Source organism: Pundamilia nyererei, unplaced genomic scaffold (assembly GCF_000239375.1).
Source record: "Pundamilia nyererei isolate P.nyererei 1_Seehausen unplaced genomic scaffold, PunNye1.0 scaffold00065, whole genome shotgun sequence".
NCBI classification, from domain to species: Eukaryota; Metazoa; Chordata; class Actinopteri; order Cichliformes; family Cichlidae; genus Pundamilia; species Pundamilia nyererei.
In genome coordinates, this window is record NW_005187466.1 from 384,061 (window position 1) to 410,824 (window position 26,764).

Consider the following 26,764-nt stretch of genomic DNA (forward strand, 5'->3'; position numbering starts at 1 on the left):
GAGACCTTCTAACCTGTTTCCCTCCTTTACTGACGCACTGGGATGGAAATCGAGCTGAGACCAAGGCTGTGTTTTTTGGTCAAAGGAGAGCGTGGCTATGGATTTCATCTGCATGGCGAGCGGAATAGAGGAGGACAATTTATCCGCAAAGTCGAGCCCGGCTCCTCGGCTGACCTGGCCGGGCTGCGACCAGGTGACCGGTTGGTGGAGGTGAACGGAGAGAATGTAGAGAATGAAACTCATCATCAAGTGAGTTTTGGTTCGGTAATTTATATTTATTTTCATGTGTTTGCTTGGTTGAAATGATCCAGGAATGCCCATGAACCCTTACATATGCAACGAGTACCTGTTAGACCACTTTCTCTTGCCTGAGGAGTAGGAGAGAGTGGGGTTGTAAAATGGGTCAGTGTGAGCCTTTTGTGATGGGAATGACTTTTTGCCTTTGTCATAACACAAAAGTGCAATGTAATGTAAATGTAATGAGCTGATCAGTTCATTGTAAACAGCTTAGACTGAATGACACATCTAACCATTTTAATATATATGAAACTCCTTGCTGTTACTCCTTTCTCCTCTCTGAAGGTAGTGAACAGGATCCGTGAGGTGCCCCACCGCACCAGACTGTTGGTGGTGGATAGAGAAACAGAAGACTACCTCTGCAGCCATGGCCTGGCCTGCACAGAGGACCTGGCCATTGAGATGGGAACCCTCTCCCCACGTCCCTCTCCTGGGCAGACACCCTGCATCTCTCCCAGAGCTAATTCACCCATGACGCCCAGCTACACTCCTGTGTTTCATTATCCAGCTGCAGAGTCACCCACTCGCATGATCACACAAGACAAGGTCAAGAGCTCCTCCGTGACTTCAAGTATCGTGACAGACCCGGAGGTAAGAGTGAGCATCAAGACACTTTTTATGAGCACCAGAGGAACAGTTGAGTCTTCAAAATAATTCTATGTGATTACTGTGAACCAATGTGTTAATGTGCTAAGAGTGTGTAAGACCTGATGTTTCTCATGCACTAATCTGTACTTGGCTGGCATGCTGCCTGGATTCAGTCTCAGACAAGTACTTTTAGAAAGCCTGTTGACTTGTCTTAACAGGTGAGACTGAAAAAATCCAACAATAACAAATCACAAGGCTGACCTCCTGAAACTCGCTTAAATGGGGTTAAAACATTAAGATGAAGGTACATGAATTTCTTCATAAAATATAAAATTGTATGTGGGAGTTTAAATAATTATTATTAATTATGAGGTAGGTGTCTTGGACTGACATTTACAGTGGCACAGTGGTTAGCACTGTTGCCACACAGCAAGAAGGTGCTGGGTTCAAACCCATCAAAAGTGTTCCTGTGGGTTATATCCAGAGGCTCGGGTTTCCTCCCAAAAACATGCAGTTGGTTGGTTAACTGGTGATTCTAAATTGTGCATAAGGTTGGATGTGAGTGCAAATGGTTGTCTGTCTTATCCCTGTGACAGACTGGTGATCTGTCCAGAGTGTACCCTGCTTCTTACCTTTTGGCAGTTGGGATAAGCTCCACCCCCCCCAGAACCCTGAACTGGATAAGCGTAAAAGGATGGGGGGACTATTTGGGAGGTTAAATCACTTTCTGTTTCATTGAGCTAGCTGTCTTGGACAGAGATGATATCCACAAGAAGTGAAAATGCTCCACCCCATGGTTTCGGTTCATTGCTTGTTTTTTTTTCTATGCAGGGGATCAATGTAAAAAATAGGGAGACCGCATGCCTGAAAACTTGATCATAATTATATATTTTTGTAATGAAAAACTATTATTTTGAAGCATTTTATGCATGCTTTGCCTGGCAGTAATAGGGCCACATGGGCAGCGTGGTAAGAGAATATACTATGATGCAACATAGAGGCTGTTTGCATTGAAATTTCAGTCTGTGTTACAGAAGTCTTACACCCACACAGGTTTGCAGAAACACACTTGTTACTTTCCTCTCTAGTCAAAATGCATTGTCAAATATTACTGCTCTATATTTAGCATTTCCTGTGATTCAGGAATCTGCTTAAATATGATGAAAGGTCATTGTTACATCAGTTTTAAGCCACTGTTGTCTCAGACAGGTGCGAACATTTAGAATACAGAATTTAGCTGTAATTAAAGAGTGATCTGGTTCTTCCCACCTGACTGAACACCAGTGACAAATACAGTGCACAATACAATAGTTATTGTTTAGACAGACTTTTATTTTGAGAATATAGTGTGAAGTTGTAGTTGAAATAGTCTCAAAACTTTGTTCTGTTTTATATACAGAGAATAATGAGGTGAAGTACAGCAGGACTACAGGCTACATTAAAACAGTCGAAAAATGTGAGCCTTCTAGCAAAGTTCTTATTTTGCTTCAGTGAGAGTCTGCACTGCATCTGCCTGCAAAAAACTCTTGTTGTAAATTCTTTGTTAACAAAATAAACACAAAATCATTTAACCCTCTTGAGGCGGGCGTTGCCGATTTGCAACAGTTAAAAACTAACAACCTGATTACCCCACATACATATTTTATGATTTTTTTTTTACTCAGGAGTACCACTGCAGGACTTGGCTGTGCATTAGCAACAAAAAGTTTAATTTGAGCCTGAGAGGGTTAAAGTCCTAAATTTCAGTGTGTGTGATGGAGCAAAAACAAAATTTCCAAAAGTGCCCACCAGACCTCAATGTGACGTTGTAATGTCAGTCTTGCTGCAGAAATAAACAGCAACTGGCTGTCAGAGATTTAGCTGTTTGGGATATAAACAAAGAGGACCAGGATCTTTAAGGCCAGTGGCTCACGTCAGACTGCCATCTGTTTAGCTCAAGGCAGAGCAAATAGCGGCTGTTGCTTTGATGGCCATTACAGCAGCTTATTTTCAGGAAAAGGTTTGCATAAAGAATAAAATGAAATATAAGAAATCTCTCTACATCAATGTTACACCACAGCCAACAGCTGCTCAAACTAAAAGTTAACTAAGCTTTACATTATGTTGTGCAGGTGTTACTGTGGCCACCCCCTCTGCAGGGAACAATGTGAGTCTCTAACATATCATTTGCAAGGGCCTTTTTTTTTTAGATTTCTGATGTTTTAAAGTTGCTTTGTAGGCACATAATTAGTGTGAAAATATAATACAAGACAAAATAAAATATGACGCAGTGCAGGAAGTGGACCCAAATCCAGGATTCATAGGTAAACCAGGTAAACATAAAAATGAACTTTTTACTAGGAAGCCAAACTCCACAAGGTGCAAAAATATAGAAATCCAGTCCACTTAATTCTAAAACATAAACTGAGAGCCATGAGGGACTTTAAATAGAGGCATTCACAAAAGACAAAAGGAGCCCGCAAATATATATACACAGAAGGGTAATTACTGAAGAGTACAGACAACTGAGAAACACATGAGAAACAAAATATTCACAGCATAAAACCATACGAGATTAATGCTAACATAAGTAAGGGGAACCCAGACTCTAAAGTAAAGACTCTAAACAACAAAGCACAACAACTAAAACTAAAGATACAAGATAGTTACAAATTAATTCAAAGTCTAAAAACTCAAAAACTGAAAAGCACAATAGAGTTGTAGCTGAAAGGGGCTACATAAATCTTTTTAAAGACCAGAACAAACTGGGACAAATTATTGCTACTGTCCATAGGAGTGGACCTCCTGTGGAGACCTAAAATAAGTGAGCAACCCAGTGAGCAAATCAATACAGTTTCGTACAGTCTTTGTTGTCAAGTCTTCCAGTCGAACAAAATCTCTAAAAGTTGTGTTATAAAGACATCACACACACACACACACAAAAGCAATGTCATTATCAGAACTTTATCCCAACTGTTCCCAAGGCTTGTTTGCTACCTCAGCTCGTAAATGTTTTGAAATAATGAAGCAACCGTGAAATCTAAATTTTACAGGAGAATGTCAGGGATGATTTAAAAAGTACTTATTACCCAAGTGGTACCACGGCACAGATTTATCTGGGCACTAGCTTGTGACCACCAGACGCTTAGTTTGTGTCTCCCACTGGTCTCAGAGGCAATGCCACGGGAAAAATAAACCTGGATTGACCATGTTACAGTCCTGACCTTAACCAAACACACTGTGTGACAGGATCAGAACAAGCGTATTCAATCCTGGCATCCTAGAAATATTGATGAAGTTTTGTTGGGAGGAATGCTCCAGAATTCTTACTTGTTGCTGTAAAAGTCTCATGAGTAGCTACAGGAAACATATGATGGAGGATGCTGCTGCTAAAGGATTTTCTATATTATAGTTACATCTGGGATTTTTTTGGACCTGAACTTTTTTTTGCAGCTGCCTGTATCATTTACACAGAAGGATAATTCTGTGTATATGATACATATACTTTTTTGCAGATGTGCACAAGAGACAAAATTTTTATGCCCTTGACGAGCACATCACATACACAGACACAGTGGCTCTAATTTCTCCACTTCTGTGTCATTTGTCTTGTGACTGACATTCACGTCATGGTACGTGTAAATACAGACACATTTTCATTGCTCCGTGGTGTTATTATGGAAGCAGATGCCCATATACAACAGTCTAATATAACTACAGTGTTGGCTGGTATTACAGTTGCACATTGATCTGGCTTAGTCACAGAAATGCTACCTGCATACAGACACACTTCGCTTCCACTTGCTGTGTTCAATTACTCAGACTCAGACTAAAAACAATATATCATTTGTTATTGCTTAGATGTTATAGGATGGATATAGAAAAAAGCATCTGTTAGTGTGCAGATTTCTGCGTTTACCATTCAGTTAATTGTTTTTATTGTCATATAATTATTAAATTGTGGTTTTCAAGAGCCCAAAAAGGACTTTTTGCCTGACAATTAGAGCAAAAATACAAAGATATTTTAAACCTGAAGCAAGACTCTAAAACAGTGTTTTCCATTGCAGGCAATTAATTCTGTGTGTTGACCTGCCTATTTGATTATCATTAATATAATATGCAAATATTTTATCTACAGAGGAAAGGTTTTAGATCCTCAAATGGATCAGTTGAGATATTTCCAGATAAGCATGTCCTGCAGTTTTGATGTGTCAGCTATTTTGGGTCAACATGACAAATACAGCTAATCCGTCTATAATATAACAGAGATCTTTAAAAACAGTTGCTGTGTTGTTCCTTAGCTAAAGCTGACAGTCAGGGATGAACCTTTCCGCACTGTAGTTATTCATATATGTTTGCTACTCCTGGAGTTGTGAGTGCTTTGCATTCAGTTTTTGTTTGAGCAGAGAGCACAGCGATCTGTCACAACGCCCTCAGGCCAGCTTACCCACGAAGGTGTAGTCAGAACTGCGTCACTCAACAGTCAATATTAAATGCTACCCTCAGGACAAGGACTAATACAAGTCACTGGTGCAAAACACACAGAGACACACACACACGCACACAAAGCCAGCATGTACCTAGTACTATAAGCCAAAGTCAAGGTCTGAGCAGCAGCTGAGTCATACGCTGTGCCAATTCTTGTCACAGGAGATTAGGCCCTTCATTGGGCTTAATGTGTTTTCGCCAGATCCACTTAGACTACTAATTCAACCTGGCAACCACTACCTTCTGATCAACTTTTAGTGCACCCGCAATATTGTGTAAGGTAAACCTCCACCTTATTCTTTTATCCAACCGAAAGGTGGAGGCAACTGTAGCTGATCCCTGGTGTGATAGCCAATCCATCAAAGAGCTAACCCAGAGAAACAGACAGCCTAACACTCTCACCTCCACACCTGTGGAAGTTTGCACACGAAATGTAAAACTGCTTATAGCAAAATATCTTAAGTGTGCAAAAAAACGTCTGTTCTGTTCATTTTGACTCGTAATGTACGTGTGAAACTTATTAGAACTGAATTATGTCCAAAAATAATTTGATATGATCATATTGTCATTACACCATTGTACTGAAAGCTGATACACCACAATGAATGAATGCCCAGAACAATCTGTTGCAATCCAATACAAGAGCCTTGTTATAAATGATATCTTGGGGCAGCTGTACTGTGACGTTTTTCTTGTTTTTTGTTAGAAAAAAGACATTTTGACATCAAACTAGATTAGGATTGGATAAAAACAAAATATCAACCTAACCAACAATTTCTACATATTGCACATTTAAAGGATCGCCTCTGTGTCAAGAACTCGGAGCTGCTGCTTACTGTATAACAGCGTGAAACGTTACATATTTGATAAATATGTAAAGAATAGTGAGTTCTTCACACAGTTAATTCTTACAGGACACTAGTATGTTCTTTTGAATTAAATACTAAACCCACCTCCCATTTTATCAGACAACCAGTTTCAATGTTGTGGCTAATTGCTGTAAACTGAGAGTCACCAGTTTATAAGGTGGAGTAAGTTCAGATAAAGGATCTTTACGAACCTTATATTGTATTAAGTGTTTATCACATAATTTGCTATAAAATATAATGTGTTTATAGTATATTTTTTCCCCACTCTTGGCTCTGTATGATGTCATAAAGAGGAGAAAGAGGAGGTATCCCAAATACGGCTCCTGAGTAGTTTTTGCTTCATGGTAGAGCTCATTTCTGCTCTTTTTTCTTTTAACAAGTAAAAATAATAACAACCAGGCAACAAATGCCACAAAATCAAACAGCATCCATGCAGTATTTAGTTGACACTAAATACCGCATGGTTTTTATTGACAGCTATTTTGTAAAATCCAAATCCTTTGTAAAGTTTATAAAGAGTCCTCAGACCTTTTCAAAATGTTTGCTTGCCCTTCAGTATTGGTGTTATTCTCTCTAATGGAAATTTTTAGGTTGTACATTATTCATCTTATAACATTATTAAATGTTAAGCCTTATCAGTATATCAAACATTATTGAGTTAAATGTTAAGGATTATATTGCATTAATACATAAACACACAAACTCAGGGGAAATAGATTTAATTTGGTTGACTTCACCTCTCATTAGTTTCAACTGGCCAGTGTTGTGGTAATGTGTATCTTCTCCATCGCTATCGAAAACATTTAAACATTACTTTTTGTTAAAAGTAAAAGTAATCTTTGCCTTTCTCTTTCATTCTTTTATAGCTGCAGGTCGAGCCTTCGCCAGAGCCAGCCGTTCAGCTCCTTCCCCGTTTGTGTCAGATGGTAAAGGGACAGCAAGGCTATGGCTTTAATCTGCACAGCGATAAGAAAAAGCGTGGACAGTTTGTACGTGCCGTGGATCCCGACTCACCTGCTGAGAGTTCAGGCATGCGTCCTGGAGACAGAATATTGCAGGTAAACTAAAATCATTTAGTCATTTTTTAAAAAAATACCTGGTGATTATTGGAAGTCTTCATTTATTTGTCGTTAATTTTGGGATAAAAACATCAGCTCCTGTCAGTCTGTGTGGGAAAGCGATGTTTTTTACTGGCAAAAAGAAAGTGAAGTCTTATGGGATACTCGCAGACAGAGATTTTTATTCTGTGTTGGGTAAAGGAAGTGTGAGGAGGCAGGAAGGGAATTCATGCAAATCATTCTGGATTTGATCTTTTCATACCTTTTGATTGTCACGTAGTTTTAAAGCCACTCTCTATTCTTTGTCCTGTGTCGTGCCTTTAGGCTCTTTAATTGTCCTGTTTTTGTCTCCAATGCTGTTCTGTTTTTGTTTTCTGTCTCAGGTGAATGGAGTGACCACAGAGGGCCTGAGGCACTCAGAAGTCGTAGGCCTCATCAGAGCAGCAGGGGATGAAGTACGCCTCCTAGTGGTGGACCAGGAGACAGACGAGCTCTTTAACAGACTGGGAATCATACCTACTATCACCCACATTAAAGGTTAAATAGTGCCTGTGCTATTAGACACAGTTATTTTTGTTCTTGAGAGGAAATGCTTATTATTGTTTCGGTTTTCACAGAAGTGTGTGTGGATGACCCAGCCCCTGAGAGTGAGCCACCTACGCCCTCTCCAACCACTGAATTCTCTGCCACAGAGGCACCGATAATAAACGTCACCATGACAAACTCCCTGATTACAAAACTGTCTCCCAAGTCCCGTACCAATGGCAGCTCAGCGTCCCAGTCCTCCAGAAGTTCCACCACCCAGTCAGAGATCAGCAGCTCAGACATGAGCTTTCAGGTGAGAGAGGAATTATTTATGAGACCCATCTTAGGGCTTAAAAAGAAGGTGACTGGACTTCTTTGAACAGAGGGCGTGGCTTACAACACCAACTCTCAGGGACTTATAATGCACTCTTGAGATCCCTTTCCAGGAGCCTCAATCCCTACTCACACCTGATGAGAATCCACACCGTGCATCTGGTGACCTAATAGGCCTCACCTTGGGACTCTCAGCCTTTTGATTTTTAGGCACAGTCACCTTCTTTTCAAGCTCCTAAGACTACCGTGACCTGTATGAGTCAGAACCTACACAGAAATGATGTGCGAGATCAACAATACGATCTGAAAATGATAGTGTAATTAAAGAAAGTGTGTTTGTGTGTACTGTAGATCCCTGATGAGGATGACAGTCATATTCCAGACCCTTTTATGGACAGCGGTCTGCGTCTTAGCCCAACAGCTGCCGAGGCTAAGCAAAAGGTCCTGGGCAGCCGCAACAGGAAAAGAGCACCCCCTATGGACTGGAGCAAGAAACAAGAGATCTTCAGCAACTTCTGACCCCATTAAGGGGTAAAATAAGAGACTGAAACAAAGTGGGGATTGATATCATGATTGCTGCAAGAGCATAGCTTCACTTTGCAAAGGCATGTGGAAGGAAAGAGGTGCAAGAAGATAAACTGTATAAGGAAAGGAACATTTGTGGTAATATTCTTAAATTTTATTCTGTGTATAAAATCATTTTAAGATATTGCATAATATTGTCTATATGTCTACTTTCCAGTGTCTTTAAGGACCAAGACATGCCCTGTGGATGTGTCAGGAATCTGGCTGTATTAAACAATGACATTTGATGATTGGCAGATCATTTACTGTTTTTATGGTGCCCAGACCACAGAGGGTGTATCAAATCATAGCAATTTCACAGCCATGAGCACAGTGCTCTCATGTCTCTATGATATTATCTGTACCTGCTGTATTTGCTGTAGATAAATGTTTCTTTTTTTCCTCTGTATATATCTATGTCTATATCTATGTGTGTATAGATAGATATAGATATATAGATATATATAGATATAGATATATATAGATAAAGCTTTTTTATTATTATTATTTTCAATTATAAATGAAGCCATCAGACTGGCATCCTGGAGTAGGTAGTCACCATATGTGTTCAATATCTCAGCTTAGGTACCATGTGACTTTTAAATGTGAATTCAGGGCAATGTTATATATGATGTTTAATCACTTCAGCACTTTTCTTAAATGGTCCACAGTGATTTCTACACCAGAAAATATTTAAAAGTTAGACTAAGTAGCCTCTGATTACTTGTTTTAGCTTTGTAAATTATTTTCTTGTCAATGTGCCCATTTATTTCTCGCTGTGTGAAATAAACTTTCATAATACGAGCAAAATGCGACAGTAGTGTTGTAATATCCAAGTTTGACAAGCATTTATGCGCAAGGCCAATCCTAACCTTCATCCAGCTGCTCCTGTTTGGGGTCACCTCAGCAGATCATTCATTTCCAACACTTCCTGTTGTCATATTCCTCTGTCGCACACGTCGCCATCTCCACAAGCCTTGTATTTGCCCTTTTCCTTTTGTCTGGCAGCTACAACTATCATTGCTGTGGAGGAATGTTGACAATGATCCAAAACACACCAGTAAGTCAAACTCTGCACGACTCTGAAAAAAAATGAAGGTTTTGGAGTGACATAGTCAAAGTGTGGGCTTAAATCCAACTGAGGTGCTTTGGCGTGACCTTAAACGGGCCATTTATGCTCACAAACCCTCCACTGTGGTTGAATTTCAACAAATCTGCAAAGAAGAACCTAAATTCTTCCACATCGATGTCTAATATTAAAATTTGTTCGATGATCTGAAACATTTAGGTTGCTCAACTGGCAGTTTCTCATGAACGCTATGACCCGTTCAGCTGTTCAACCACCATCCCTTTGCATCTTTTTCCATTAATCCCACCAAAAGTTGTTAGTTAGCAGAACTGCTGGTAAGAGAAACTTTAAAAATTAAGTGCTTTAGCTTAGTGAAAGAAACAACTACATGATTTCAGTATGAAGGTGTGTACATGTGCAATTCTAAAGGTCAACAATCTTTTGGATTTTATTTTAAAAAATAAATTCAAAAGGTCTTGTTAGATATTATTTAGTGCAGAAAACAACCAAAACATTCTGTTCAGGTGAAATTATATTTGTAGGTTTGCTCTTCAAGCATTGTAGCAAAAACCAGACCAGAGTGAACTGTAACTAAAGTCTTCATGAGGTCATGGCAAAAATATCTGGCCCTGTGGGACCATCAGCTCTTCCCTTCTTCTTTGTGAACTTTGTAAATTAAACAAAAAGCTGAATAAGGACAAGGACACCAACAGAAGATGAAAGCCTGTTCGTATCAGTTTACAGCTGAAACAAACACATATAGAAACAACTGAGCCTACATTTTTATCTGTCAAAGCAAGCGAGCCAGCTTTCTCACAGTTTTTGCATTGGATGCAGATTTTGTGTGCTGATCTACGTGTGATGGTGTCTCAGTACAGAGACGGAAAAGGGACAGATAAGGAAGGAAACACTGGGAGAGAAGTGATCAGACAGAAAAGAGCTTAACTCGGGGGTTTCCCTGAACTTTCTCTGCCCAAACTTCACCTCAAGCTTCAGGCTAAATATTGAGGTGGAGCTCTGCTGCATAGCAGAAATCTGAAATCGCATGTAATACGGTCCTGGAGATTTCTCACAGATCTTCAGTCGTTTACATAATAAATATGGCCTTTAATTATAAACTGCAACATTTAGGCTGGTGTGTTAACATTTACAAATACTGTATCTTTACACTATTTTCAGAAAGCAGCATATTCTGTATTGTATTCTGAAATTGTATTTTCATGTTAATGTAACCATAAGGAGATCATCTTTTTGAAAAACAGTCTCGTTTTCCTCGTTACATCACTGTAAAAGTGGATTCCCTCATGTACCTCGACTAGTTTGCAAACTGTAAACAAAGCTTTATGATGCAGTGTTATTCAACTCTAACACTCTGTATAAATTAAATTTTATTAGCTCCATTACCTCATCCTTAAATCTTGTGATTGAGTGCAGCTGCTTTAAATTACTGTGTATGAGTTTATATGAAAGCTGGATGTTCGTGCACGTTATAAGTCATTAAAAGTCACCGAATTCTCCTTTTTAAGCGTTTTTTCAAGTACTTAATTTTTTTTATTGCTGATAGAATTTTTTAATTTCCCACAAACCTCTTCAACTGGCTGAAATATCTCCATTAAATATCCTGGAAACAGTTCTGAGCTCTGAGAAATTATACGTCCCAGATGTTTGTGGTTCAGTGTTGGTGAGTGAAATTCTTGTATTCTATCAACATAATTAGAAAGTAGCCTATGTATGTCTGTGCATTGTAGCTGTGCAATTTAGGGAGTCACTACTGACATTAAAAGCATAACATGCTAATGCTATATGCTACAAAATGCTAATATGGAGGCTTCAAATGCAGAATCCATGAACTAAAGGCTGTTGTTATATACACTCGTATAAGATATTTTAGTTCACAATTAAAAGTAGCTGAGAAAGTAATGTTATGCATGTACCATGTTACATTTATGTTGAATGTGTTTAATCACTGACCCAGTCTGCAGTCTCAGGAGTCTGCGGTGGATCATATTACTCATAACATTTTATAAACGCATTTCCATAGATGTGCCCGAAATGCACTACAATGATCAAAACAATACATCTTAATTTTGAAAATGAAATTGGTATATTAAAAAAATCTACACTGAGCAGTGAAAAATGTGTGAAATATATACAAAGTTCATATTTGAAATTAAGTAAATAAACTGCAGATACAAGATACAAACATCTGAATATGCCACATTTTCTCTCCGTGAACACCTACACATAAAAGTAACTGTTCTTCCTGTTCCTCCAGATCTATAAGCGACCCTTGCAGATTAAGAGACACTGTAATGTTTTCTGGGATAAAGGTAACAGTTTAGCGGGACAGCTGGGACGTTTGCATCATTACTTTTCAGTACAAGAGCCAGGTCTGCTGTGAAAACTAAACAGAGCAAGCGATGTTACTTTTATTTCCTGAGAGTCCTGCAGTGCGCTTTTGTAAAACATCCACCTTTGTGCCAAGTAGAGTTCCTGACGAGGTGACCTGAGGAAATTCTGGTAACATTAATATTTCCAGAGATAACTCATGGCTGAACATGATGGAGTTTGCAGCTCAGTTTTGCATGAACAGAAAATACAGCATAAAAACAAACAAACTTTTAAGCCCTAAGGGCTAAGGATTTTTAAGAGTTAAGAATTCACGCCAAACCGTCATCCTTTGATAAAAAACACTGGACTGGCAACTGTAACAATCACCCTTCAGCATGCACGTCATGATTTATTTCACGACTCCACTATCCATCTGGACTTTTGAGATTCCACACAAACTATAAATCATATAATAGACTGAAAGCATTTTTATTTCTATTCCCATCTTCCAAAAAAGGGAACAAGACTGGCGAGAGGAATTCACAGAAAAACAAAAAGTACCAAAGTCTTTCTGCCAAACTGCAACATTATCATGCTTTTTATTATATAAACAGAACGGACACATAAACTGCTTCTTCTCCTCTTAAAGAAGCCGTGATGCCCCCACTTTCACTTCAAATTCATCATAATCTTGACTGGCACTGAAGAAGACAAAGAAACAAAATACACCGACCTTGCCAATACAAAAACTGCTCATGAAGATTTAAAAAAAAAAAAATAGCAGTAAAGCAAAAAACAAGCAACCACAAACATTTTTATGTGTTTTCAAGCTTTGAACTAAGAGACAGTGGCGAGAGAATTAAACTGGGGTTGAGATTGTCTCATATTTGAAATAACTAAGGATCAGTTTGATTATCTCTATGGTCACAGTCTAGGTCAAACCAAGTACCACTGCGTGTTTCCAAATGTCAACATGCTGCAAAACACTGGCAGATTATCAAATGGAAAAAAAAAAATCCCTGTAGTCAATTTTGCTGGAAAAACCTTAACAATGATTATCCATAAAAGCCCCACTGTGCGTCTAACTCTACACCAGCACGACAAACAAGGTGACTATTGGAAATAGCAGCTCACCTCTAATCACTGTCTGCTTTTAAAATTTCAGTGGCTATTGCTCTTTGGCAGTGTCCTAGCTTTTATTATTTTAAGTGTACTGTGCTCTTGTCTTATTGTGATTTGAGGTGGTGTGTTGGTGTGTAAAGGGCAATCATTTTTTTCTAAAATATCCATCAAACTGCACACACACACACACACTTTCACACATACACGCACGCAAAGTGAAAACACCGACACTGAGCATGCACACAAAGTATGCTGGGGCAGGCTACAACCCTTCCAAATACAGAAAGAAAATATCATTTGCATCCCTACTGTGCACACATCATAACTAAACTATCAAAAACATGCTCATAGGTAAAAAAAGGTACTCATGCGCACCTACACATGCAGGATCACACACACATACATTCACACGCACACACGTACCACTCAGCAATATGGCAAGGTTAGTCATTGTAAAAGTGCGGATTAGTCGCAGTTTCACAAAGTTATTTTTATTTGCCATTTAGTATTGGGATATTTTTGCCAGTCACAGACACTTAATTTCACAGTGCAACACAGTATGACAAACACTGACATTAGGGTCAAAACATATCATATGGGTGAGGTTAAAAAAAAAAAAATCCATACAAAAACAAAATATAGGTAAAATAAAATTTTAAAAAAAGTGCAAAAAAACAACTTAACAGTCACTGAAAATAGCATTAATTCATTTTTTGTGTTAAGTGTGCGAATTTAAATCCACTATATAAAAAAACAAAAAAACAAAACAAAAACAAGAATCATCAGTAGCAGCAAAAAAAAGGACCAGTTTTAAAACATTATAAAGATCACAATGACACTGCCAATCACTGTTTTACTTAAGATATTGATATGGCATCAAATGGATATCAGTACGAATGTAGACAAACACATACACACTCACACACATACAAAAAAACAAACAAACAAACACACACACTTGGTCACAGTTAACAGGTGCCAAAGGACATCGCGGTGGGAGTCAAGTTTTAGCTCGGTACCATATCAAAAACAATACACATTTCACTGACTGTTAACACAGAATGCCGAAGTAAGGATTTATAAACTGCACATGCACACACGTGCGCGCGTGCACATTCACACGCACAAAACTGCACAGAGACAACTAAAAATGTGATTTTCTTGGTAATATTTCCTCCCCCTCTGGAGAGAAAACAAATGTGTTAGCCCTAATCCTCCCTTCCTAGAGGAATGGTTGCTGTGAAGCCAAGAGGAAAAGATGCTTAGTTTTTTTCCCTCCTGCTCTCTTACTCTGGTTTGATCAGGTAGAAAATGTGACAGGAATACGTCTGATAGATAGAAAGCTCTGTGAAGCAGCACTCTGGTCAAAAATGAAGGTAGGAAACACAGATGAAGATAGCTAGATTATCTTACAGTTAAGTATTGTTTCAGTGACTATGGATGAAGTAATTTATACTGAATCCTATTCCCCGGAAAAGAAATGTATCACCCAGAAAATGAACAGAATTTAGACACCTGTCGGTCCCTAACTACATGTAGTAGGTCTTAAAAAGTCTAAATTATAGTGCCACCTACAGTCTGTTACATGTACTGAATGTACAGCATGTGCAAGTTAAAGTGTGAGAGTCTGTGTTCGTTGGTCTGTCTCTGTCGGTCAAGAATTACTCTTAAGTTTAAGAATCCCATTAAAATCTCAGCTGTCCCTGTCCTCAAAGCCAAGTAACAGACCTTTCTGTGGCTCTTTTTTCCCTTCCTTATTACTGAATTCCCTCCGTTTCTTTCCCTGAACTCACTCTATGCTGGTATCTTTCCCTGCCTCTCCTCTTTCCCATCCTGTCTCTCCCTCCATCTCTCCTCCGTCTCCTTCTCTCTGTCCCTCTCTATCTGTCCCTACCAGTTAGTTTTTCTGTGTCAGGTCCCTGCCTAGTTAATCTAGAGGTGTCCTCCCTGTCCCTCCCTCCCACCCGCCTACCCTCCCTCTATGGACAAACACATAGGGCGTGGGGGCCGTCCATCAGGGGGAGCGGCCAATAGCATCCCTCTCCCTCCCCCCAGATCAGGGCAGTGCAATACACAGATGGATGAGTTTCCCATTCACCCTCCTCCTGCTGGCTCACCTGGAAGGAGCGAAAAGTGAGAGAGAGATGGACACAAATAAGTTAATATTAATCAAATGCAGTTTGTGCCTAAAAATGCAGTTTAAATGAAGCTGGATGTGGCATTACCTCTTAGGTGGGTGTAGAGAATCTAAACGCCATAGCAGGCTGCCAGTCTCTCCTTCAGCAGTGGTGGGAACTGCTCTGAAAACTGTTGCCAGTTCTCCTCCCCAACCTGCTCCTTAAAACCATGCAAGATCTTTGGAAACAGAAAAATGGCATCTCTTCAATATCTCAAGCAGGCAGGAGAAGTGGACTGATCGAGAAACAGTCCAGTGAAAAAGCATAATTACAACCTCGGGATCTTCTGTTATTATCTGCTCTAAAATTTCCACTTTGTCTTTATATGTTATGCTGCAACCACTGCTTACTGCATTACAGACCCACTGAATGTGTCACTTGTGGTCACATTTTAACCACCACAACTACAACCGAGCCAGCAATCCAGCTGAAGGTAGCCGGTTAGCAGTGATTCAACTTTCAAAATAATGCAATAGTTCTCTTAGAGGAACATAAAAAACAAAAACTTAAATAAGGAGCCATATATAGCTGAGAGAGTCCCACCTAAGTAAAGTACGTATGTGCAAAACAGTGTCCAGTAAGTGGTTACTTCCTTCAGGGACATGGAGTGAAACTAATAAGCATCACCCAATATTTTCTGGAGACCTACGTCATATAGTATCAAAATACTATAAACTAGGCCAAAATCAGCTTAGATCAAAATAGTATAAAATAGGGCTGTTCGATATAACGATATATATTGGATGACGATATGAAAACGTCCATAGTTTCATTTTACGCTATCATTTATTTCGTGGTGTCGCAAAATAAACTGTTTACGCAAATATTTTTTCATCGTTTTGACGGTCACTGTAGAATTTCTTAAAGTTCTCTCTTTCTCTTAATATAACCACACCACGGACGGACAAGCGACAGTTTTTATGCGTTGCCGTTAGCAACAACGACGGTAAAACCATCTCGTGGCTCCGCTGTCCGCTTCTTTGTTTTCCACATAAACCTTTCAAAATAAATCTGAAGATCCTGTTGAGATTTTTCAAAATAAACTGAATTACGTGAAATAGCATGCAGAGTGTTTACGGACAAGAAGCTAAAAAGAGCCGTCAGGTGCTAAAAAATAAACCTTAGACACGCCATAAAATAAAAACTCAAAGAAAATTGCGGCAGTTTCAACTTATGTAACGCTCGACTCCAGGTACACGATGCCCAGCTGAAAACACTTCACGCAAGTCGAGATTCACAGAATTTACAGAAAATGTAACATTTGTGATACATACCGTTGTCGGGACAATAAATGTCTTATATCAGAATATGAGATTTTGGTCATATCGCACAGCCCTAGTATAAAAGGTAAATTTATAGACCTGGCAGATTTACCAATTTCATTTTGTTCGCCATAGAGGAACGGGGTATTATGAAACAGATCAGTAATCAAATGCATCAAAGGAAGGGTCCTACACAAGTTCTGTTGCAATGCAATCAGTCTGATCCAAATCCATATTAAGGGTTCCTTTTATAATGAAGCCCAGCACACTGATACATTAGACTGAATTAAACATTACTGAATGGATCCTTGTGCTTTGACGTTTGTCTGTCTAGTCTTAGATCACACTTTATGTGATGGACCCTGAGGGGAATGTGTGCAGTCAGTTTTTCTGCATAGAAACATCCCTGTCTGTGCTGCTGAGGTTCATAGTTAACACTCTGCTGCGCCTAAGGTCACTGCACCTCACACCGAGTCACTCTCAGAGGGAGAGGAGACAGAAGGATGGTACTAGCTGTGGAAACAAGAACTCGCCCCTTAAAATGAGGTGGACCCTCACCTTGTAGAACATGTCTCTCAGGTCATCTTTAGGATTGACCCAGGAGGCCACAGCATCACAGAAGAAGATGAAGTCCTGAACAAACACAGGAAGAGATCAACCTCAACACTATCTTTTGATTTAATTTACAGCCAAATACGCACACTGTGAATCCTAATGACTGCAATGAGCAGTGTCTCACCTGCACCACACCTCCAGGGTTCACGCCAATCATAATGCAAATCCCACGGAAGGCGGAGTCTTTCTCCTCGTTGTCTCGGATGTTTCGGAGAGACGTACACCTGCATTGTGCAATTATTAACCAGTTAGTGACCGCTAAGCATGATGCTGCCAGAATTGTGAGTTCACAAGTCCCATTTTAATAAGAGATAAACCAAATCAAAAATTTATGGGAGACATGCAAACTGTTGTGTCACTGTGAAAGACGACTTATTTTGCTATTGGGCTTGAAGAAAAGAATTCTTATTCCCAAGGAATTAGTAACAATTCTGGAAATCATTTAAAGAATGAAGTTATGTAAATGATAATGCATCCATTAGAACAAAGTATCTTAAGTCTGCATTTTCACTTCAACCTCACTTTTCAGACTCAGAATCAAACCATCTCTCACCAGGGTCGGATGAACTGCGGCAACATGGGCGCGACCTCCTGAGGACACACATAGCCCAGCCGGCCAATGGTGATTGCTGGAAGAGAACAGAGATGAGTCAAACCTGCTCTTAGATAAATGCGTATTTGTATCTATACAAGTCCCTTCCCTTCCCCTTGAAAGCATGTATAAAATGATCTGTGAAATCATATACCGGTGTTCTCCAACAGGGTCTTGGGAGTATTGGGTCGATTAATAATCTCCACCAGCTGGTTCAGAACCATAGCAATGTATGGCTGCATCTCCACTCCTGACAGAGAAATAAAAATAAAATGAGACACACGACATCTCACACTATACAGCCGTACATCAAAAAGTTAGCATAAATACACAGAACAAAAACTGGGCTTCTTCCACGTACCCATCTGCATGCAGATCTCTCCTATGGCCCAGGTAGCGTTGTTGCAGACGGAGATGAACTCTGGGTTCAGATTTGTTCCGAGGATTGGCATGAATTCAGCTAAGAGAGACACAAAATGTTAAAAAGCAGAATTATGGGATACATATATGTATGTACAGGTGTGTAAGGGTAACAGACAGCTAAATGTTTACCAATACAGGGTTTGACATGAGGAAAGCAAGCCTTGGTCAAGTCACCCAGCAGAGCAAATGAACTCTGTCTTACTTCGGGCATCGTATCCTGGGACAAAAGAGACAGAAAGACAAGGAGTAATGTGAATATACACCATCAAATGACTGAAAGAATTTGGCACATCTAACACGTCGTGGCAGTTGTCCTCCTCCTTCTTCTGCGATTTTGAAAAAAATAAAACATTGCAAAACATGAGCAGTTTAAAACAAAAAAAAGTGTTTCTTTCCAGATAAACCTTCTGTGATCAAATGGCTGCAAGCGTTAAGCACTCTGCTACAAATACAGCACATTTCCTCTGGCTACTTCACATTAAAATTAAATGCAGAGTGAAAAGTAGTGGAAAATATCCTGTTTACATGAGCATTTCTAAATACAACTGATACAAAGAACCAGGGATTTAAAAAAAAAAAAAATCCATTACATGAAATTACACTAATACCGATGTACATGCATGCAGCTAATTTGATTCAGAGAGAGACTCAGAGATTCATACACCAACATTAAAAATGAAAACTTAAACATATACAGCATTGACTCTGAATGAACTCTGGAAAGGCATTCACACAAACATAGGCTCTCCTCACCTGCATGCATTGGAAAAGCAGGGTCATGATATTACTGCGAGCCACGAGTGTGTCCACGTGGCCTCCGAGTCCCTCTGCCAAGCCACTTAAAAGATCCAAGGCCACAATCATGAAGTCCTTGTCGGGTGCTTCATACTGATCTGGCTGCTGACTGTACATCTGAGATGTACGCAAAACGAGTGTCATTTATGTAAAGCAGCAAAAGCATAAATTGTGAGTAATTAAATATGCATGTTTGGTTCACCATGGCCTGAGCAAGGGTCTTCTGGACCAGGGTGACACAGCGCTGATAGACGGGCTCACAATAGGGAAGGAAGCCGCTCTGCAGCGCTGTGGCAACAGATGACAGACACTCGAGCAGAGGGAAGAGATCTTTGTCCTCATCCTTCAACTCATTCCACTTGGCTATCAGTGGAGGCATCAGCTTTTGTATGTACTCCTAAACAAAACAAGAGGGAGATTTTTGTCTTTGTTTTTTGTCATTTTTGTGTAAATGCATGCAGTTGTGTCTAAAACGTTCGGGCTCACAGGCTGGTTGAGATGGTGTCCCACAGAGTCTGCCAGTGTTCCTATGGCATCATAGAGGATGAGGAGGTTTTTGTGCTGGTACTTCCCAAAAGCAAAAACCAGGGTGTCCAGGATAAAGCTCAGGTATGGTACCAGCTCTGTGCATGCTTCTTCCTCCAGAGTGGCAAATGCACTTTGAGGAAGGACGCAATTTGTTTAACCACTTATTAGTAAGAAACTAGAAAGCACACAGAAAACAAAGAAAAGGGAAGATCTGTACCTGCATGCAGCCTCTTGTACTCTCTTGTTGCCATCCAGGATCCGTTTGAGCAGCTCCGTCATGAGGGGTTTGAGGTGAGCATCAGGGGGCTGGCTGACCACCCAGTGGGCATAGCGACTGAGGGTCCAGCAAGCAATGGAGCGCACCAAGGCCTTCTTGTCACATAAACACTGGATGAGGTGAGGGATAAGCTCAGGCAAGTAAGGTACCATACCCTGCATACATCCTGGAAGGATAAGCATAATTTATTTATCACTATTGTGGAAATGAGAAAACAATTTGTTTTGATATTTCTAAAATTTAAAAAAGAATTTTTAAAAAATGTTTTATAAAAGATTACACAATATGTGGGGGGTCTCCCCATAGTTACAGTCTTAAACTTATCATCTATGATCAGTTTTCTTTAGAGGGGACCTAGGTAAACACATACCCATTTTCTGTCATATACAAAAGTAATCCCTAGGAGCCAAAGGTTCAGTTCTCAGATTGCTCTAAGTGCTTTGTTTCAGGCAGTTTTTGTACTCTTGGTTCTGGTCAGTGAGAGCAGATATCCTTAATGTGATCTCAGATAGGGCTGGGCCATATCATAACATTCACGGTAATACCGGTATAATGTTGGGCAACGATAAGAAAATGAAATATCGCGATAGAATATGGGGAAAACGCACAGTGCCTTTGTTTTCATACGCACATGGTGGAAAAAGCATGGCGGCGACGGAGAATGAGAAGGGCGAAAGTGGATCGTTAAATGAAACAGATGAACCAAAATTGGTTTGTAAAAATGCTGCAACTTCAGTGGTGTGGAACTGGTTTGGCTTTTGTCCCTCCGATACACAACAAAGCACTATTTTTGGTAGAGCGTGCTAGCGGGCTGTCGTTATTACCGTGTTTTTTGGAAAATACGGCACACTTAAAATTACTCCTTGGAATATTTCTGAAAATCGACAGTGCCCCTTATAATCCCGTGTGCCTTCTGTATGAATTCTGGTTGTGTTTACTGACCTCGAAACGATTTTATGTGGTACACGGCGCTCAAAAATATGTCAAATGCTTTGTCTAGTGTCAATTATATTGTCAGTTATATCGTTATTGCAAATTTTCAAATGTATATCGCGATAAATGTTTTTGGTCATATTGCCCTGCTCTAATCTCAGATACACAGCTCTGGCTGTAGCAAAAAAAATCCACCCACCTTCTGTTCAAGCAATAGGCAAGTTAGCTTAAAAGGAGGGGCCAAGAAAACTAACATGGCTTGTTTCAGTAGTGGATGAACTGGGGTACCACAAAAAGCCCAGATTAAAACTAGAAATTTATTTTTTCTCAGGTAAAATAGAAAAACATATTAAGTCCCCTTTACTGTGCTTCTGCCTCATCTTACCCTCAGCAATAGCCCCAAGCACCAGGATGCCGGACTCCTTGATGACCCAATCAGGATGGAAAAGCAGGCCTTTGAGCAAGGGGAGGAGATGAGGCAGCAACTCCTCACGAAACACGTTGGCAAGAACATCCAGAGCGGCAGCAGAGCACTTCCCTGAAAAGAGGAAAATCCAGGATCAGTGTTGGATAACTATGTTATAATAAAAGGTACCACAACAGGGTTATAATGGTTATAATAAAGAGGATAAGTAGGTGGGTTTTTTTGGTAAATGCTCCCCAGAGAAATCAATCCATTTCTATTCATATCTCTCACATACCTGCGCGTGCACACACTCTTGCAAACACACACGGGGCGCTTAACAAATTTGTTACACCACCACCCAATGAAGGTTAATAATTAAACATTAACAATTAACAGTATCGGTAATTGCTAAAATCATTTTTTATGTTTCTGTAATGAGTAATTCACCGGTATGTGCACACTCTTTAACCAAAAACTGTTTTGAATGCTAACCCTAAACCTTGTCCATGAATTTTCAAATGTACTGTTTTGAAGAAAAAAATAGAAGAAAAAAAAAAGTGAAGCACTTTTTTAATATTAATACTACACAACAAAACAGTATATAATAGGTTTTAGGTTGAAAGACGTTTTTGACATGACGCAGTTTCCACGCAGGTTCAAAAAACCTACAGGATCCCTTTTCAATCAAACATCCTTGTATTCTATTCTACTTTAACCTTAATTTTAAAATAATGTTCAAAAGATCGCCCAGTCCTACCTCTTTCCTTCTAATGCTTAGATTATTTTATGTCACAAAAGATTTCACAAGAACCTTTTCTTTATTAATAATTTAGTTCTACGTTTAATTTTTTGTGCTGTTCTGCTCCATTTTTACTTGTTTTGGTAAGGAAATCTAATCTAACTTTAATTCTAACTTTGCATGCGAAACTCACGTAGGTTCCAATCAGACAGCGTGTCATCATCATCGTCCTCATCTTCATCGATGTCCTCCCCCTCCTCGCCCTCCCCTCCTTCATGCTGCAGGGTGACAGTGCGGGACTTGTGGAAGCGAGGCTTGATGTCCTGCTCGCTGTCTGGAATCGTCTCGTCCTCTTCAACATCACCCTGGAGGAGATCAGAGCTCAAGGTGAATGCAGAACACAGGTAAACAGCAAAACACAAGAAGAGATGCCAGATTTGTCCAGAGGATGCTAACCTTTAGTAGAATGATATCTATTTCAGAATACTTCATCCCATTCACCAGTATAGGTATCAGTCTGAAAAGGAAAAAAAAAAAAAGATAAGGAAACACATTACTACTCAGATGAAATTATCTCATCATTAAACCAGTCCTTGCTATGGGAGAAAGTGAGCACTTACTGGACCAAGTGGCCAGAAAGGGCCTCTTTACAGATGGGCTGTTCAGCCAGTGTCAGCCAGAACTCACAGGCCTCCAGGGCCACGTTCTCATCTGGGTCCTGCGTCCGCTGGAGCATATACTGGGAAAAAAAACCCCAACAACAAGTGATTAAGAAGACGAGAAAGCGACAGCCAAACATAGTTTAAGGTCGAGATGAGTCAGGCCTTTACCTGGATGATGCTGTGCATGTGAGGGATGAGACGGTCAATTCGGACTTCTAGGAGCATGACCAGAGCCCTGCACACATTCTTCCTCACTTCACTGTCCTCGTCCCCAGCCAGAGCAAACAGACTCTGGATAGAAAATAAACAAACAACAGAAAGAAAACAAATTAAAAACGGGAAGAAAAGACAGGTAGGGTCAACAAAGGTGAAGGAACAAAAACAATTTATTATTAATTTATTATTCTAGAGGTTTTATGAGGCTTTACACCTTTACTATAAAACGTGTGCAGGTCTGTTTAATTATTTTACATGTGCTGGCAATCTACCCACATCCACAAACTAACTAGAGTCTAGGAACATTTTGGCCCATCACTGACACAGCAGACATGTCGCTCAACAGGAATAAATATGCAACCTTTTCTTTTTTGTTTTACAGAACACAGGGCAAAAAAAAATGGCTTGGAACATTTTAGAAATTATGTCATCACATAGTTTGTCCAGCAGAGCAGCTCAGACTTCATTGTTTACAAAACTGTCAGCACTGTCTGCAACACATGTGGCAGAGTATATCACAGCTGAGCAGATGGTGGTGCGGCGCCAAATGGTGTTTTCACAGTAAGCTGAAAAAGTGCCGTGTTCATGCAGCTTCTGTTTGAAGTCAAAAAGAGGCTTTCGCAAAAAAAACCCCCAAAAAACCCCAAACAACAACAACAAAAATACCTTCATGGAGCAAAATTTTGCGATCCTCGTAAAAACGTAAGTAAAAGTAAAAAATTTTGAATTGCTCACCTCAATAAAGGTGTCGATGTTATCCATCAGAGCCTGAGCTCGGCCAATGATAAACTGGTTCACACAAGCTATAGCATGGGACCTTGGCAAAAAAGAAAAAGAAAAAACAAGAGATAATTTTAACAAGGAGATTTTAGATGAGGAGGAAAGGAAAACTGCTAATTCTGCAAGATTCAGACACTGAGACTTGGATTTCACTGACCTGATCTTAGGGCTGCAATGTTTGAAAAACTGGAGGAATTTGGGGATCATGATGTTAAGAGGTCTGTTCAAAGCATCGCTATCCAACAACTCTGATGAATCCTCACAGATCTTTTGCAGTGCTCCAAAAGAACCCTGCCAAAAAACAAACAAATCAGAAACAAATTACAAAAGAAACAGACACAAACCTTATCACCAAAATAGTACCAAATTTTCATTGCAAGGCTGTGCATGTGTTTAAGGTATGTAACCCTAACCTCGCAGGTGTTATAGTCCTCCGAGTTGAGCAAGTTACAGAGCTGAGGCAGCAGCTCTGGCCAGGTCTGCAGCTCTCCTTTGGAGGCGATGGTCGTGATCAGAATACCTTTATAATAAAGAGTTAAAAAGTTACACACTAGTACATTAGGCTTTAAAACCCAGCCGGATAACTCACCCTCTGTCATTTAAAGATCTTGAAAATACAACGCTTTCTCCCACACAACCATATTACCTGCAAAAATTCACCCACCTCCATAATAATCTGACTCACACTGCTGAAAAACTCCATCTAACTAAACCTTTTATTTCTCAAGCTTCCCTCTCTGACTGAAACACCCACCGATTGTAGCTCTGATAAGCGGTGAAGGGTCTCCGATGTTGTTGAGGCATTCTCGTTTGATGAAGTCTGCCACATTGGGAGGGAAGTTCTGGTAGTGAGCTTTCACATTGTTCTTCAGAATCAGACCGCTCAGAGAGCGAGTGGGCTCATCTTGAGAAGGAAGACAGCAGAGAGGCAACATGAAAACCCAAAAGGAGGTGGTGAGATACAGAGAGGTAAGCAAAGATGAAACAATCTAGTACGCGGTTTTTTTGTTTGTTTTTTTAATTATAAATTTGATGTGCACAAACTCACCTTCAGATTTTAGGCTTGTGAGAACAAAGATGAGATAGTTGTTGAAATCTGGAAACTGGTTAAGCTGTTCCAGTTTCTGCAGAGTCTGTTAAGGAGTTGAATCACTATAAATACAGAGCAAGAATTCACACATCCTCACAGACCTTCATTTCACAGACACTTGATGCAAGCTGAACAAACAGTATCTTCTCATTGTCCTCCAAACTGACACACCAGCTCTCATGGGGGAGGCAACATTTCACACCTTCTCCTCTCACCCTAACTGTCAAACACACACACATACAGAGCCAGATGTAAGGATACTTCTTGCACAGCTCTCTGTGTTGCTGTGTCTGGGGACTGGGAATCCTTGAGTAACTGAAGCACTTGCTGCAGACCTTGTTCATCCGGCTGCCACTCCATCCTACAACAGAACACACACACACGTTACCCGTTTAGGGGCTCACTGCAGCACCTGTAATCTTACAAATCAAAACGCCATGTAATGACTACAGAACAAATGAATTATGCTGACTTATTAAAAGCATCAAATTCTAAAATAGCCTCAAAACCGGTTCTTTGAATCGTAATTTGAGACAAAATGCTGGAGTCAGTGTAAATATGTATAGCGTAGCAAAACAGTGCTGCGGAAGCAGTGGCGTTTATGAACATTTGACATTTCTGGCGAGGACCACCAACAACCAGTGGTCATTTAAGGCTTCACGAATAAGTAGCCAAACATCAACAACTATCAACCGTGACCCTAAGAACCTTTTCTACGTGAGGCCCAGACGGTAAAGGCGCAAATGTCTCGCTCCATCAGCTAGCAAGCTAGCCTGGCGTCGCAGTAACAGGTAAACGATTCACTGATTGCCGAAACGCTTTCTCACATCAACTACCCGGCTGCCACAGTTATGTTTTAATCCAAGCCACAAAAGCCGTTAAAGGGGTTCAATTAATATGCATAACAAGGCAGCCGCACACCAACCCCCCCTTTCCCCCGGCAGCTATCAGTAGCACCGCTAGCTAACAGCATCCTGAAAGTACCGCGAAAGGTTTTACCTGGTTTCTCCGATGTGGTAGATCTATATTCCTACAGACAACCGCGCAGATGCAATGTACCAACTAACATTAAATAATATATATATCCGCGGTCTGTGTAGGTAAATACAAACTTCTAATCGCAGTAGATCTACGTGGTTGCTATGCTAGTTGGTATGTGACAGAGATTGCATGCCTTGCAATCAAGCCGGGTGATCTGTATGATCACGTTCGGCTTCCGTATTCGAGCGAGGTGAAAGAGACGTAAACAACTTTAAGTATTACTGTTATTTCAGTCTGTGTTCAGCATTTATGAGCATTTACCGCTTAATTAATAATGCATGTATGATTATAAAATTCTGATAACATTTTATTCCGTGAACGGAGCAGATTATACAATATACCTACGTCGGTTTGTGCGGTTTCATTTTTCTCCACTAGATGGAGCCATATTCAACGCCTCTAGCCTGTTAGCTATGTGTATGAAGTGAGACAGGGCGTTGACAGAAAAACACTGTCACCAGAGATGATGGCCCAGCAACAATCACAATCATGAGCGTCTCCGTGATTTTTGTCACCGGTATGGCACAGAGGAGATATGAGCAAGGTAAATACAGTGTTAAAACTGGCACTGAAAACACTGTGTATACATTCAAGGGCTCCTGTGTCTTCAGACATATGTATTGTTTGAAGAATGGCACTACACTCAAATTAAGTACTTTGTAAAGTGCTTAGACAAGTATTTAGACGATTTTACTTAAGTAAAAGTTATAATTCCATAAGTAATTGTACTAAAGTTTTCAAAACATGTCTAAAATATATAACGTATCCACTATTGCATTATCATATGATATCTGTGATATTATTGGATGATAAATATTAATTAATCAGTATGTACACTTTCATGCTTCACATATTACTACTTAATTAAATGACTAATTTTAGCTTTATCTATAGTAATACACGGTAGTAAGATGGAACACTGGTTAGCACTGTTGCCACAGGGGTCCTAGGTTCGAAAAAGAACCCCCCCCCACCCCCACCCCTTCCCAAAAGAAAAAACAAAAC

The 26,764-nt window shown here is 39.9% G+C and overlaps 2 protein-coding genes across 5 annotated transcripts; one reads left to right on the forward strand and one right to left on the reverse strand.

The window, feature by feature from the left end:
• The first annotated feature begins 6 nt into the window (after positions 1 to 6).
• Positions 7 to 9,503, forward strand: nherf2 (NHERF family PDZ scaffold protein 2). The gene is made up of 6 exons (XM_005735684.2): positions 7 to 249; positions 583 to 888; positions 7,088 to 7,279; positions 7,663 to 7,816; positions 7,897 to 8,117; positions 8,489 to 9,503. The coding sequence occupies exons 1-6, from the start codon at positions 43 to 45 to the stop codon at positions 8,654 to 8,656; spliced, it is 1,248 nt and encodes a 415-aa protein (XP_005735741.1). The 5' UTR covers positions 7 to 42; the 3' UTR covers positions 8,657 to 9,503.
• A 4,392-nt stretch (positions 9,504 to 13,895) lies between these two features.
• Positions 13,896 to 26,117, reverse strand: tnpo2b (transportin 2b). 4 transcript variants are annotated; one of them, XM_013911538.1, is made up of 24 exons: positions 26,105 to 26,117; positions 24,980 to 25,079; positions 24,677 to 24,752; positions 24,383 to 24,532; positions 24,042 to 24,148; positions 23,786 to 23,919; positions 23,584 to 23,665; positions 22,801 to 22,923; positions 22,591 to 22,709; positions 22,427 to 22,487; positions 22,164 to 22,335; positions 21,211 to 21,363; positions 19,833 to 20,058; positions 19,574 to 19,745; positions 19,290 to 19,484; positions 19,046 to 19,204; positions 18,422 to 18,515; positions 18,231 to 18,329; positions 18,024 to 18,119; positions 17,831 to 17,906; positions 17,402 to 17,501; positions 17,221 to 17,295; positions 15,449 to 15,578; positions 13,896 to 15,340 (listed from the first exon to the last, which is right to left on the reverse strand). In XM_013911538.1, exons 2-23 carry the CDS (start codon positions 25,076 to 25,078, stop codon positions 15,471 to 15,473), a joined length of 2,676 nt encoding a protein of 891 aa, XP_013766992.1. In that variant the 5' UTR covers position 25,079; positions 26,105 to 26,117; the 3' UTR covers positions 13,896 to 15,340; positions 15,449 to 15,470. The 4 variants fall into 4 exon arrangements, with proteins under 4 accessions (XP_013766992.1, XP_005735745.1, XP_005735744.1 ...); XM_005735688.1 differs by lacking the exon at positions 26,105 to 26,117 and adding an exon at positions 25,718 to 25,903 and having other exon boundaries at positions 18,422 to 18,509; XM_005735687.1 differs by lacking the exon at positions 26,105 to 26,117 and adding an exon at positions 25,718 to 25,903.
• Between the last annotated feature and the right edge of the window lie 647 nt (positions 26,118 to 26,764).